Source organism: Glarea lozoyensis, assembly GCF_000409485.1.
Source record: "Glarea lozoyensis ATCC 20868 chromosome Unknown GLAREA4, whole genome shotgun sequence".
In the NCBI taxonomy this organism is placed as follows: domain Eukaryota; kingdom Fungi; phylum Ascomycota; class Leotiomycetes; order Helotiales; family Helotiaceae; genus Glarea; species Glarea lozoyensis.
In genome coordinates this window covers 792853-805268 of record NW_007360999.1, presented here as the reverse complement: position 1 = coordinate 805268, position 12416 = coordinate 792853, and the positions used below count along the sequence as shown (strand labels likewise).

The following is a 12416-nucleotide window of genomic DNA, read 5'->3' as shown; positions in this document are numbered from 1 at the left end:
GTCTTTTGCTAACTCTAGATCTTAGTATTTCCGGCTGCCCATAGGTTGAATCGATATTGGAGTTAATTTTAGGCATATGTGATGCTGTTTCGTATTTAGCTAGTGATAGCTTTATATCTGACAGTCTTCCATAGAGTCGTGCTAGAAAATATTCTCTAGCTAGTCCTTCAAATGATCTCAAACTTCAAAGGAATTTAGCTGTTTGCATTGTATGAAACACTCTACATTCCTTGACTTCAATTAAATGAAAGAAAACTATTTAAATCCCCCCGAGAATGCCGAGGACGCCTCCGACATCCCACCTAACTCCTCCCACCATCACCACAATCTCCCTTCTGAGATAAGAGTTCTAAAGACAAAAAGGATTGCAGTCCACCGACCGATCGTCTTATTCTCAGTCCAAAAAAAGAGTAGTGTTAAATGTCCCAATGGCAATGAAAAGAGATCACTTACTCTAGGAACTTCAAAATCGGTAGTATTTCCAACATTATTAAAAGGTCCCGCTCCTACTATTGGACACACGCAGCCCCGCGGTTGTAAATAGGGGATCTATAATGTTTGATAAACACAGAAATAGATATAATTTATGTCATAAACATCCTCCTCTAACAACATTTCGACAAATTAACTTCTAAGAACTCGATTTTCGATCTAATAAGATTAGATAACCGTATTCGTTCCATCTAGGTTCTCGCCAAGATTTCAGGGTTGTAATCGGGTACTAGCGCGAGTAACCTTAAATCTACGAGGAACCGTGTTTCAATTTCCATGTCTTCGATGAATATCTACGATTTCCCTTTTACGGTATTATATCTTACAAATTCCTTATTCTTAAATCTATAGTAATATTCGTACGAAGGGCTGTTTTCTCTCATCTAGGTCAAGATCGTCTATACAAGCCAAGCTAGTACACGCTGTGCCGCGTTCCCCATCATTTCGTTATACCCTTGCCCCTCGGATTCGGGGACCTTTACTACGTCAAACTCGTACCTTACGAAAATAGCCCGCTCAAAACCCGTCATTATTCCGTGGTAAATTCAAATCGCTAGGCCTGAAAATTTCGAATCTAATAAATTCTTATTAGATCATTAGATTAGATCGCAACATCGTCAACCACTACACACGTGGGAATACAAGATCGATGGATTCGTCACGCGTTCTCGAGCCTTCCTCTCAAGATGGATTGCAGAAAGACGTGCAATTCTCAGAAGGTCACGATGCGGAATCCGAGAGCAGTGGCCATTCCACGTCTACTAGTGCTTAAGCGGGTGTGAAGAATATCGAAGCGGTTTCTATGACATGGACGAAATGGGGGTTGATCGCTACTTATGCTAGGTAAGATCTCTGATTTATTTCCAAATGAAGAAGTATTCGGAAACTGTACTCATCGGTGACAACATTTGGAACTCTTAACCCGATTTAACAGTTAGGAAAAGCCACAACAATCCAAAACTATGACTCTTTATATTTTTATATACGGATGCCCGAAAATATACTCATTAGGATCAATTAATGGACAACGATACCTAGCAGACAATTCGGCCCAACTGACCAACGTAGTTTCTTTGACACCAGGTATCCTGCATTCCTGCACTTATTTATACACTTTTAGCAAGTTCTTTTAGAAATAGTAAGCAACAGAAGTCGAGCAAAATGTAATATATTTTGAGCTTTAAAGTAATGCATGTCTGAAATCTAAGTTGAAGGGTTTGTTGTCTAGATCAAAAACGTGCAAAGTCCAGTTCCTCGGGTGGAGAAAAATCTCCAAGTCATGGTCATATTGCAACATAGATGTTGCAGCAGAGGTTTAATTCTTTCCAATAGAACTTATATTCATACCTGATACCACCTTTAACTCATCGGCCACCTTTTAATTGTCACTCACACCATATCTCTAAGCTTACTTTACCATAAAAACATCCCAAACCCCCTAACTATAATCAACCTTCCCAATTCCATTCCATACCGCCAGAAAACCTCATCTTACTCCATCAAAACACGAGACATGTGCAAATTTCGAATAAAGATGAAAAGGTCTTTTTCAATTCCTCTTTTTACCCTATATGATACCTTAAAAGTAAGCCGATGCTTAGTTACGAAGAATGTGTTCGTGCAAGAATGAAGCAGCAGACTTTTCGTCTACTGAAAGATGAGCAGTGAGTTCATTGAAAGATGTTTGTGTATAATGATCAAAGTGTGATTTTTGGTGGAAATAGGGACGGCAAGTATTGTCATAACCTTGAGTTCAGCAAAGAAGTATAAGGTGGAGATTTGGAAACGAGGGCGACTTCAAAATCGGTGACAGAACTCCCATTTCCATTCAAGCATGTCAACAAGTACCCACCCAGCCATCTCCTAGCGATACCAATTTCCAGACAGGCGACCCGATCTTTGAATTAGGAGATTTAACATGCCGCTTTCATTCGTCACCCAGCGACCATCACCCAGTACATCGATTTTGGAGATCTTCCACCTTCCAAATTAGTAAATCTAAGAAACATTACATTTATACTTCTTCTGCTACATTTTGCAGAATCCTAATTCTTGATAATTAAATACTCTTCTATGGAATAGAAGTGTATGGTGAGAGTATTGTTGGAACGGCAAGTGAAAGATATAACAAAGGCATGCGTCAGAAAGCTTCTCTCCTTCAAAACCTCTCGTACGTATAAGAAATGAAGTGAAACCCCATTTCAAGAATAACCCAACTCCAAATTTACTACACTTCCATAAGACGACCCCTTAAATCCCACCTAAAACCAAGATATCTATATATATATATACAAACTCACATCTATGCTCTTCCCAAACGCTAATAAAAGAGCTGACCTACGAGAACTGCAGGAGTGGCTAATTGCCAGATATTCCAGGACCGAAACAAGCTCTTTTGCTGCCCATCGTTCCGCACGAAATTAGACAGCCCAATCAAGACAGTACTACTCGGAGATCCGCCAGGCCTGGGGAAGACCTTACCGGCCATATAATTCGATATGCTATACAGAACTCGGTATAGTGTCGACTCCAGGGATTTCAGATAGCCACAGGTTGAGAGAAAACTCTTAGGAACGACCGAGCTGAGCAATGTGAAGTAGAAATCGGTGACAGTTTCGAAATCGGCAGCAGAAAACCCCTTTGCGTGAAATTCAACGTTCTAATGATAGTAAGAGACAGGATTTTGAGGATAAGGAAAAAGATTAATCAAGCAGAATCAAGTCGTTTGAAAAGGCTTTTTTCAACTTTAATTAGAGCTACAAGCAAAACACATACATTCGTACTGAAATCAGAAATTTGGCCTGTAGAGATGTTGTCAGGAATCGCTGCTTAATAAAGCGTCCATTCAGTGAATTTTGAGGAGGATTTCGCGATATATCCATGCCTGAAATTCCACGGATGCCTCTATTCTGTTATGATTCAATTAACAGTTTCCACGAAATTGCAAGTTCGCATGTATGGGTTCAAGGCTGAATTCATAAAATAAACTTCCCAGCTACCTAAACAAATGCTATGCATAAACTAATAAGACCACTCCTTCGTATACACGCACCAAACCAACTCCACCCCCTCCTCACCCCCCGTCGCCCTCTTAAATCCCTCCAACACATCCTAATTCTGACCCTGCCACCCCACCCAACTCCTCGGCATAACCCTCCAAATCTTCACCTCCCCACTCCTCAAATCATCAAGCTTAAAGCTCTCAAGCTTAACCTTCTTGCTCTCCCTACCTTGTTCCCAAGCCCTTACCTTCTTCTTCGTGCCATCCCACTCGGATACCACACCAACGTGATCCGGCTTCCCGACCTCCATACTGTATTTGGCATGCATAGGGCCGTGTTTACCTTGGAACTTGGTGTTGCGGAGGGTGATGATATCTCCAGGGCGGATCTCATCGTTTTGTTGGGTCGAGGCGTTGGCTAAATTGCTATACACAACTGCGCCATAGGCACGATTGCCAACTGGGAGAAGAGCATTTGTGAAGGGTCTAAGAAGTTCTTGGATGAGACCGTGGGGAGTGCCATCTCCTACGACGGCGTTTTGCTTTGAAGTCACAGCATCATGAATACGTCGCCCAAACTGATCATGTGCCTGCTCTAATTGATCTTGTCTAAGTCGAGCTGGTGGCTGCTCATGGCGTTGTTGAAGATCGACACTCGCGGGGTCTTGTGCGTCAAATACGGCAGTGATAATAGTCTGCGAATAATCTTGGTAAAGGACGAAAAGTTCCTTAGTAATTATGGTCTTGCCATCTTGATCCGAGCTTGTTTCCTCAAGCTCGTGCAAAAAATCTCTCCTGCTCTGCAAGGCAGGAGGAATACTCTTTGGTTGGGTCCACCAGTAAGAAGCCCGACCAAGATCAATATCATTTGCTACAAAACCAGAATCCATTGACATTCTACCGAGTTCAACAGATCTGCGAGAAGAAGTTGCAGAGCGCTTCACATCAAGAGACTGTCGTGGAGGAGCACGAGCGGGAAGTTGCATACTACTCCTCCCATCTCGAGGAGGTGGAGGGGGCGCCGCTCTATCTTGAGGTGGCATGCTAGGTGGTAGACTTGGTGGCATACTAGGAGGCATACTAGGCATAGCATGCGATCGTGGTGGAGAAGCAGAATATAAGTCCTCATCGTTCTGAGTAATTTTTGGAGAGGGAATATCAACTCCACTGAGATAGCTTTGTTGTCTGACAGGAGGCGGCGCTTGCTTTGGAGCGGAATATTTGAAGGGGTCGTATTCATTATCTTCCGGTTCCCACGGCGCAGGAGCTTTAGAGGGAGGCGGTGGAGGTGGTGCAGCTCTAGGAACGTCGACCGACTGTCTGGTAGGTGGTGGTGGAGGTTGTGTAGGTAAAGGGGGAGGTACTGCCCTGGGTGCAGTTGGAGGTGGAAGAGGAGGAGGTGCAGCTGCTGGGACTGGGGACCGAATTGAATTGTCATCGTCAGTGTTGGGCTCTCTGGAATGAGCTTTCAAAGCGTCTTTGTGTGTGGCCGTAGAAGCAATGTCGGTATCATAATCTCCTTCATACTCAGTGACTTCCTCCTCACTCTCATCCCTAGGTTGCATTCTTGGAGAAGATACTGGGCGGTGATCACCAGTTGAAGCACGACTGAGGGGAGCGTTTGCTGGGGGTGGCGGAGGCGCTCGATTTTGTGGTACACTTGGATTTCCAGGAATTGGAGGAACTCTGCTACCACGTCTTTCTTTTCCACTTTGACTAATTGGAGAGATTGGGGAAGACTCGTCTGCGAAATATGAAGCTCTTTTGGAAGTTGGAGATCTTGGCGAGAGCTGCGTATCCAGAGGCCGAGGTGGCGCGCGAGGTGCCTCTGCTCTGGGTGTCGCTAATGGTGCTCTTTGGGCGCCGGAAGACATCTCGTCGTCTGATTCTGAACCAGGACTTGGAGATCTTATTGCAGTGGGGCGAGCTGAGGATATTAGCAGAGGAAGCAGAATTGTTCAGAAAAATCTTACATTCTGTTGGTACCGGTGGAGGAGCTGGTCTCCCCCCGGGAATAGGTGGTGCACCGCCACTCTCAGAAGAAGGGACTAAAGATTTCATTAGCTTCGCTGGATTAACGGAGGCTTATAAAGCATACCTGGAGGTGGAGGACCGCGGCTCTGGTCTGGGACGACATCCTCGAGATCAGGAACTTCATCGGCTGGTCTTGTAGAAGTTATTGGGGCACGTTCTTCTTCTTGCTCTGGACTCTGAACTCGTTGCATTCCCGGCATGGGTATCATTGGTACAGGAGGAGCACTTGTATTCGCTGCTGCATCGTCATATCCGTATTCCCCTGCCCGAGGCTGTTCGCTTGTACCAGTAGACTTCTTCTTCTTTGGTGGTGGTGTTGGCATCCCCATGCCCATACCGGCGGGAGGACCGAACATGCCATGCATACCCATTCCACCACTCATCTTGGCCATACGTGCCCTGAGCTCTTCTTTTCGGCGAGCTTCAGGGTCCATCTCTTCCTCTTCTTCTTCATCCTCGTCATCGTCTCGCTCCTCTTCAGATTCCTTTGCAGCACCCTCTTCCTCGCCAACGTCAGGTTCACGAACTGGGGCTGTAGGAGCACGGGATGGCGGTTGAGGCGGACGCGCTCTCGGCTTCTCATCACTGTCATCTTTTCCAGTGGATATCTCCTCGGGTTCTTCATTAGTATCACCAGCTCCAGAGACATCTGCCTCATTTCCATCACCAAACGACTTTCGTGGCTGCAAGCTTGGAGTTGTTGGCGCCCCTCTGGATGATTTACGTCTTCTTGGTGGGGGTATATCCTCCCCGGTCGAGTCCATTGAAGGTTTGCCAATCGTCTCCTCCGTGCCGGTTCTCTCAAGCGCAGCACCGTCTCCTTCTTCCATTCCGTCTGGGGCATGCTGAGGGTCGGTGCGCTTCTTCGCTGGCTTCTTCGGTTTTTCTTTCTTCTGGGCAGCATCCGCATGTCGCGCAGCCTGTTCCATTTGTTGCTTTTGAAGAAGAGCAATCCGCTCTTTCAAGCTCGTAGGTTTCGGCTGGTCTTCACCTTCCTCATCGTTGCCTGCAGGAGCCAATCCCGCTCTTTCCGCCAGCGCCTGATTTTCAGATTCTCTCTCCGCAATTTCTGGGTCTTCCTCTCGTCTGTATATTGGCTGTTGGACTGGTTCGCGAGGAACTGATGGTACGTAGGCATTTTTGCTTGGCGGAGGTGCCACGAAAGGCTTCTTGATAAAGTTGCTAGATCCCCCTCCACCGAGTCCGCCTGGCTTAAACGGGGCTGGAGGTGGTGTAGCTTTATTGAAAGCAGCAATTCGATCCTTGAACGAGTTTCCGGTAGGCTTGTCATTTACAGGTGGGGGAGCAGCTGCCTTCGGGGGGGCTGGTTTCGAAACGGCAGGTTGCGGGGCTGGCGACACAGCTCGTGGTTGAGGAGGAGGAGCTACGATTTCCTGCTTTCGAGCTGGAGGTGGTGGCTCTCGAGCAGCTGGAGCTTCGTGAATTGGTTCCGGGTCACTATGGGCATCTTCCTCTTGCGCTACTTCAACTGGCGGAGGTGGTGCTGGCGAAGGTTCTCGCGCTGGCTCTGCCTCTTTTTTCGGGCGATTTGTACGAGTAGGTCTTGGAGGTGCCGTAGGCTCGAATTTCTCCACAAAGTTCCTTGGGAAAATACCCTCCTGCTTTACTCCCGAAGCATCCACGTACTCCCCAGCATACCAGTCTTCATCTTCCTCCTCCGTAACTGTAATTATCTGCCCTAGTGGGAAATGGAGATCATCCTCGTGCGGAGACGTGTATTCATAAACTGCCTTGACTTTGAAAGGTGGGCTCGACATCTCGTAGGTATTGAATGGCGAATTCTGTTGTTGCGAATTGATCTGATCGCTTGGCTACGTGGTACTATGCAAAATTGCCCCGAGGCGGCCCAGAAGCTGCCCGAGACGATGCTACAGTTAGGACAGTTCGCTGAGGGCAAATCGACGAGTAGACTTGTTGTTGTGTTATTGACTTAGGAAAACGGAAGCTCGCTGTGCACTGGGCGGGGCGTGGACCGTATCTTGAGCTAGTCTACGTCAGCGCATGAATTATGCTGTTTGGATTGCTAAATATAGTAGAGACTTGAATCCGAACAATGAAACTGCGAAAGGAAACTTACATTAACACGGCGACCAGGCAGACGCCAGTTTGTTGCAAGTGGTGATTGAGAAAGCAGCTGGTACATTTGAATCGGAGAGTGGAGGACGTCAAGTTGGACGGAGTCTGAGTTGTTGCAGGGGTCCTGCTCCGCGGTCCCGCCCATCCATATGGGACCAAGCCCTCTCAAAAAGCCACTTCAAACCATATTTAGTTGCCACAGCCAGTAATCCGGACTTGTCACTAAAGAGTAAGCCATGATATCTTGTCTCCCAAACACATAATACGGAAAATATGGCGAGTCCAAGAATGCCGAAGCCTATACTGAAGAAAACCTCCTACCCCGCCACGCCTGTCCGTAACACATCGACTACCATATCTACCCCTTCGCGAGAAGAACGAGATCGAGAAACAGCATTACAACACGCGCGAATACTACAGGCGCGCAAAGAAGTCGAGCTTGATATTCTCTCGGCTATAGAGGAACTCTTAGACTATCCACTCGCCGGTCCACCGCACGATTCAAGCAACCCTTCAGTAGAAGATGCGCAAACCTTCAAGAACCTCCTCAAGCCCTTCCAACCCAGCGACTATGACGATTTAATCGTTGAACGCAACATCGGTGAAAACTGCGGCTACGCGCTATGCGCGAAGCCAAGAGTGAAAGATCCTTTGGGAGGCAAGTACAGGATTGTAGGCACGCGCGGTAGAGCAAAGGATTTCAAGGTAGTTGAGAGAGGAGAGCTTGAGAAATGGTGTTCAGAAGCTTGCGCTAGGAGAGCGCTTTATATAAGAGTTCAACTCATTGAAAGTCCAGCGTGGGAAAGGGATGTTGCTCAGTCATTTGTCAAAATCGATTTACTTGACGAGCCCAAATCACAAGATATCGTGGGAGGCTTGGAGAAGATGAACCTGGATGATAAAGAAATACAAGATTCCACGCAGAACCGACAAGATTTGGCACTTGAAAGAGGTGACCAGTCATTTGCTTCTAGGAATGGGCTTGTTGATGTCAAAATATTAGAGAAGGATGTGAAGCGCGAGGCTGAGGCTCCATCGTTGGAAGAGGATCTAAGTGGAAAGTTGAACACGATGCATTTATCTTTGGAAGGGCATTTACCAAGATTTGAGCAACAGAAGAAATCGCTCACAGAAGACGATGGCGACGAAGATATGGACTGGAAATTGTAATTTAATTATTGGCGTTTGGTACTAGATATGGAAAATATGATACCCAGATCAAAACATTATACTTTGCCTTCTTTTCTTCCCCCGCCTCGTGCATCTAGAACTAAGCAAGGTTATTGAGCTAGGCGACATAGGCAACTTACCTTGCTAGATCACATCATCCCTACTTACGTCGTTGTAGTATTGGACAAGTGTGGTCGCAATGTTAGATCTTTTCGGCAGCACTTCGTTGGCGTTCACAATTCACAAAGCATGAAAAAGAAAATGGCAATCAAGCGTCATCTCCGCAAGGAGAATCAGCGACACCTGTGGTTGGGTATGTTCCTCACATTGATCTAGTATAACCTGCCAGTCGCAATACGCCTTTTCGCAAATCAGATCCTTTCCCAACCAATCCGGGTATTTGTTTTTGTATCCATCTCCATAACTTAACGCTGAGGACGGTCGTTGAATCTGCGTGGTCCGCGCTCGAGAGTTTGCTGTTGGCTGACTGCAACGACGTTGACTGGGATGGAATCGAACTGCGGCTTGTTAGCATGCGGGTTTGAGCCAGCAATTAGGATAACTTACTCCGAGGCTCTTGAGGAGATCCTTGGTCTCGCTGTCGACTTCGAGCTGTCCTGATTCGCTCTGGGAGACGTCGAGGGCTGAGACTTCTGGAACGTACTGATCCTTTCGCTCTCTCTCTTCTTCTTGGAGCTTGAAGGAGATACCACGGACTGGACCACGTTGAATTCTCTTCATGAGATGGGTAGTGTAACCAGCAATCTATTGTAAAGCAATCAGAAGAGATCCTTGAAGTGCGAATTTCCCTCTCGTACCTTGTTGCGGAGACGCTTGGAGGCAATAATAGCAATCTCATCGCAGATTCTCTTGTTGGTCTCGAAGTCAAGGGTCAACTTTGGATAGTATCGCTCAATAATGACCTTGGCGGACTTCTTAACGGTCTTAGTACGAACGCGACCCATGATTGCGGTTGTATGGAGGTTAGTGGAGTTGTCGAAAGTTGGCGATGTTTCTGCAAGTCGAAATGTTCGAGTATATTTTGGAATTGAAGTGTGTGGGTGGACCGTGCATTTCCCCACCAAAGCCATACTCATCACGTGAAATTGGATCAACTGCAATGGAAGCTCACATCCTACTTCGGTATGATCATCTTTCATAACTCAGTAAAATAATTCCCAGGTATTCACTTTCGTGCCTACTAAACGAAATGAATCTTTTAGTAATCTACGCTTGAAGTTGCCGAGGCGGATGTAATTGAAGTATTATTGTTTTGCTCTATCAAAACAGAGTCTAGCACTCACAGCTTTTAATGTCAATAGAGAACTGATCATACCAATGACATTTGTATCCATCAATGAATATGAACATTAAAAAGGAAGGTCGTAAAATTTTATGTTTGACGTGCCGAACTGGTATCATAAATTGAAAGTCTATCAAATCCCTGCCCTACAACCTCTAGCTAACTCCAAACATGCATCATGATCATTAACTTCAACATTCCAAGCTCTACTTGTTAGAGTCCTCTTTGAGACTGACAATTCTGTTTAGAATAACCTTGTCGTCCGTACTATCTGAATCCACAGCCTGCAAAGGAATTAACACAAATCAGTATCGCGGGCAATAAGCGACTTACCATGTAGGCCACTCTCGTAGCTTGGAATCGGATGGATTCTGGACCTCCTTTGCCCAGTTCTGACTCGCCAGCCGCTTCTGGCCATGGAGCGCGTCTCTTGACCTCATCAAATCCAGACTCAATCAACGCATCTGACCAAATCTCTTCACTGTTAGGGTTGATGTTTGCCAAAAATCCTCCTTCGGCATCGTCTGGCTTATCCGAGTTGAATAGCGAGTTATGGATTCGTACTTCAACCTTTCTTGATCCTTCAGGACACCAATGAATGTATGTCTTTGGCTTCTTCCCCTCCTTCACATATACAGCGCGAATTTCTGTGACCTTATCGCCATCCTTGGTGAAAGACACGGCCTTGATGGGATATGGAACTTGGAGCAACCCAACAGCTTTTTCTGGTGCCAACCGGAAATAATCCTTGCTATCGACCTCCCGGAAATCACTTCTCTCAATGTACACAGTTTTGGTCATCTTGAGTTTGTGACTGCCCATAGCGGGTGCCTTGGCGTAAAATGGAATATCGAGCTCAATTTCTTCCGCATCTTCGATCACAACGGGTATAGGATCAAGTACAAGCATGAGCCTAGGTACTGTGACTTCCAGATACTTTCGTACAGTCTGGTCAAATCGTGCGAGTTGGATATTCGTTGGATTTGTCGTAACACCGAGCTCGTTGACAAATTCAAGAATGGCTCCAGGAGGAACACCACGTCGCTTAATTGCGATCAGTGTAAATAGTCTTGGATCGTCCCAGCCTCTGACATATTTCTCGTTGACAAGTTTTGCGATTTTTCGCTTCGACAGAACAGTCCCGGTAATGTTGAGTCTCCCATATTCTCTCTGCATTGGCTCATAGATTTCCAACTTCTTGTTCAGCCATTCATATGATACCCTTGAAAGAATGAATTCTGTTGTGCAAAGCGAATGGGTGATGTTTTCGAAGCTATCGCATATGCAATGGGTGAAGTCGTAGGTAGGGTATATCTTCCAGGTATCTCCCGTACGGTGGTGCGAAGCATCCAAGACTCTGTAAGCGGCTAGATCCCACATTTGAGGGTTTCCATCCTCGATATCCTGCTTCATCCGTAGGAAGGCCTCTCTTGGTTTATATTTGCCATCTCGCATGCCTCGGAATTCCTCCAAGTTCTGTTCGACGGGCTGCTTCGCGTGTTCACAACGGAATCGTGGGCCATGTGACTCTCCACCTCTCTGAGCCTTTATCTCAGCATCTGTCTATCATCAGCACATAACCACGGAACGGGAATAAAACTCATACCCCCACAATGACACACATACGCTCCATCCTTCTTAATGAGATCCTCTGCTTTCTCGTAAAGTTTCGCGAAGTTATCGCTGGAATATGTGACTGCGCATGGTTCGAATCCCAACCATTTAACCATCTCCTTAATCGCTACGAAGTATTTCTCTTCCTCGGCTTCTGGATTTGTGTCATCAAATCGTAGATAGCATTTCCCTCCATGGTACTTCGCAAAACCGAAATTGACAGCAATAGCTTTCGCATGTCCGATGTGTAGGAATCCATTGGGCTCAGGAGGAAATCGAGTCACGACTGGCTTCACTGGTCTTTCTTTATACACTTCATCCAGAAACCCCTGGGCAAACATGTTCATGGGCTCCGCCTTTACGACCTCCTGGACCTTGCCAGCTTTTGGTGCATTGTTCTCTTTGGCGGGAGCTTCAGACTTCGCTTTCGCAGTAGCCGCTTTCTTCGCACGTTTTGCCAGTCGCTTCTTCAGTTCTCCTTTCGAGACCATTTCACCTGTCTCTTCATCGAGCTGCAATTTCGCAGTTCCTTCCACAATTGCGTCCGCCATGATTGTGTTGTATAGCTATTTATTCTGGTTTAAGCTTTCGGTGGTAAGGTGGCCGTAATACAGCACTTTGAAGTTCGAGTTCTTCGAGGTTTTGGTGAAATCGAGTCAAACAGGCACTGTTGGCGGGGTGTTGTAGTGACTGTTCCGGCAATAT

At 46.3% G+C, this 12416-nt stretch overlaps 4 protein-coding genes across 4 annotated transcripts; 1 reads left to right on the top strand and 3 right to left on the bottom strand.

The window, feature by feature from the left end:
* Positions 1–3603: 3603 nt before the first annotated feature.
* Positions 3604–7305, bottom strand: GLAREA_09620 (SH3-domain-containing protein; the record flags this gene model as incomplete). The annotated part of the gene is made up of 3 exons (XM_008086216.1): positions 3604–5420; positions 5467–5541; positions 5592–7305. The coding sequence occupies 3 exons, from the start codon at positions 7303–7305 to the stop codon at positions 3604–3606; spliced, it is 3606 nt and encodes a 1201-aa protein (XP_008084407.1).
* A 592-nt stretch (positions 7306–7897) lies between these two features.
* Positions 7898–8794, top strand: GLAREA_09619 (uncharacterized protein; the record flags this gene model as incomplete). Its single annotated transcript, XM_008086215.1, has 1 exon — positions 7898–8794. One exon carries the CDS (start codon positions 7898–7900, stop codon positions 8792–8794), a length of 897 nt encoding a protein of 298 aa, XP_008084406.1.
* A 425-nt stretch (positions 8795–9219) lies between these two features.
* Positions 9220–9759, bottom strand: GLAREA_09618 (Rps17e-like protein; the record flags this gene model as incomplete). Its single annotated transcript, XM_008086214.1, has 3 exons — positions 9220–9312; positions 9362–9559; positions 9613–9759. The coding sequence occupies 3 exons, from the start codon at positions 9757–9759 to the stop codon at positions 9220–9222; spliced, it is 438 nt and encodes a 145-aa protein (XP_008084405.1).
* Positions 9760–10303: 544 nt separating this feature from the next.
* On the bottom strand, positions 10304–12262 carry GLAREA_09617 (Nucleotidylyl transferase; the record flags this gene model as incomplete). The annotated part of the gene is made up of 3 exons (XM_008086213.1): positions 10304–10381; positions 10431–11656; positions 11704–12262. The coding sequence occupies 3 exons, from the start codon at positions 12260–12262 to the stop codon at positions 10304–10306; spliced, it is 1863 nt and encodes a 620-aa protein (XP_008084404.1).
* Between the last annotated feature and the right edge of the window lie 154 nt (positions 12263–12416).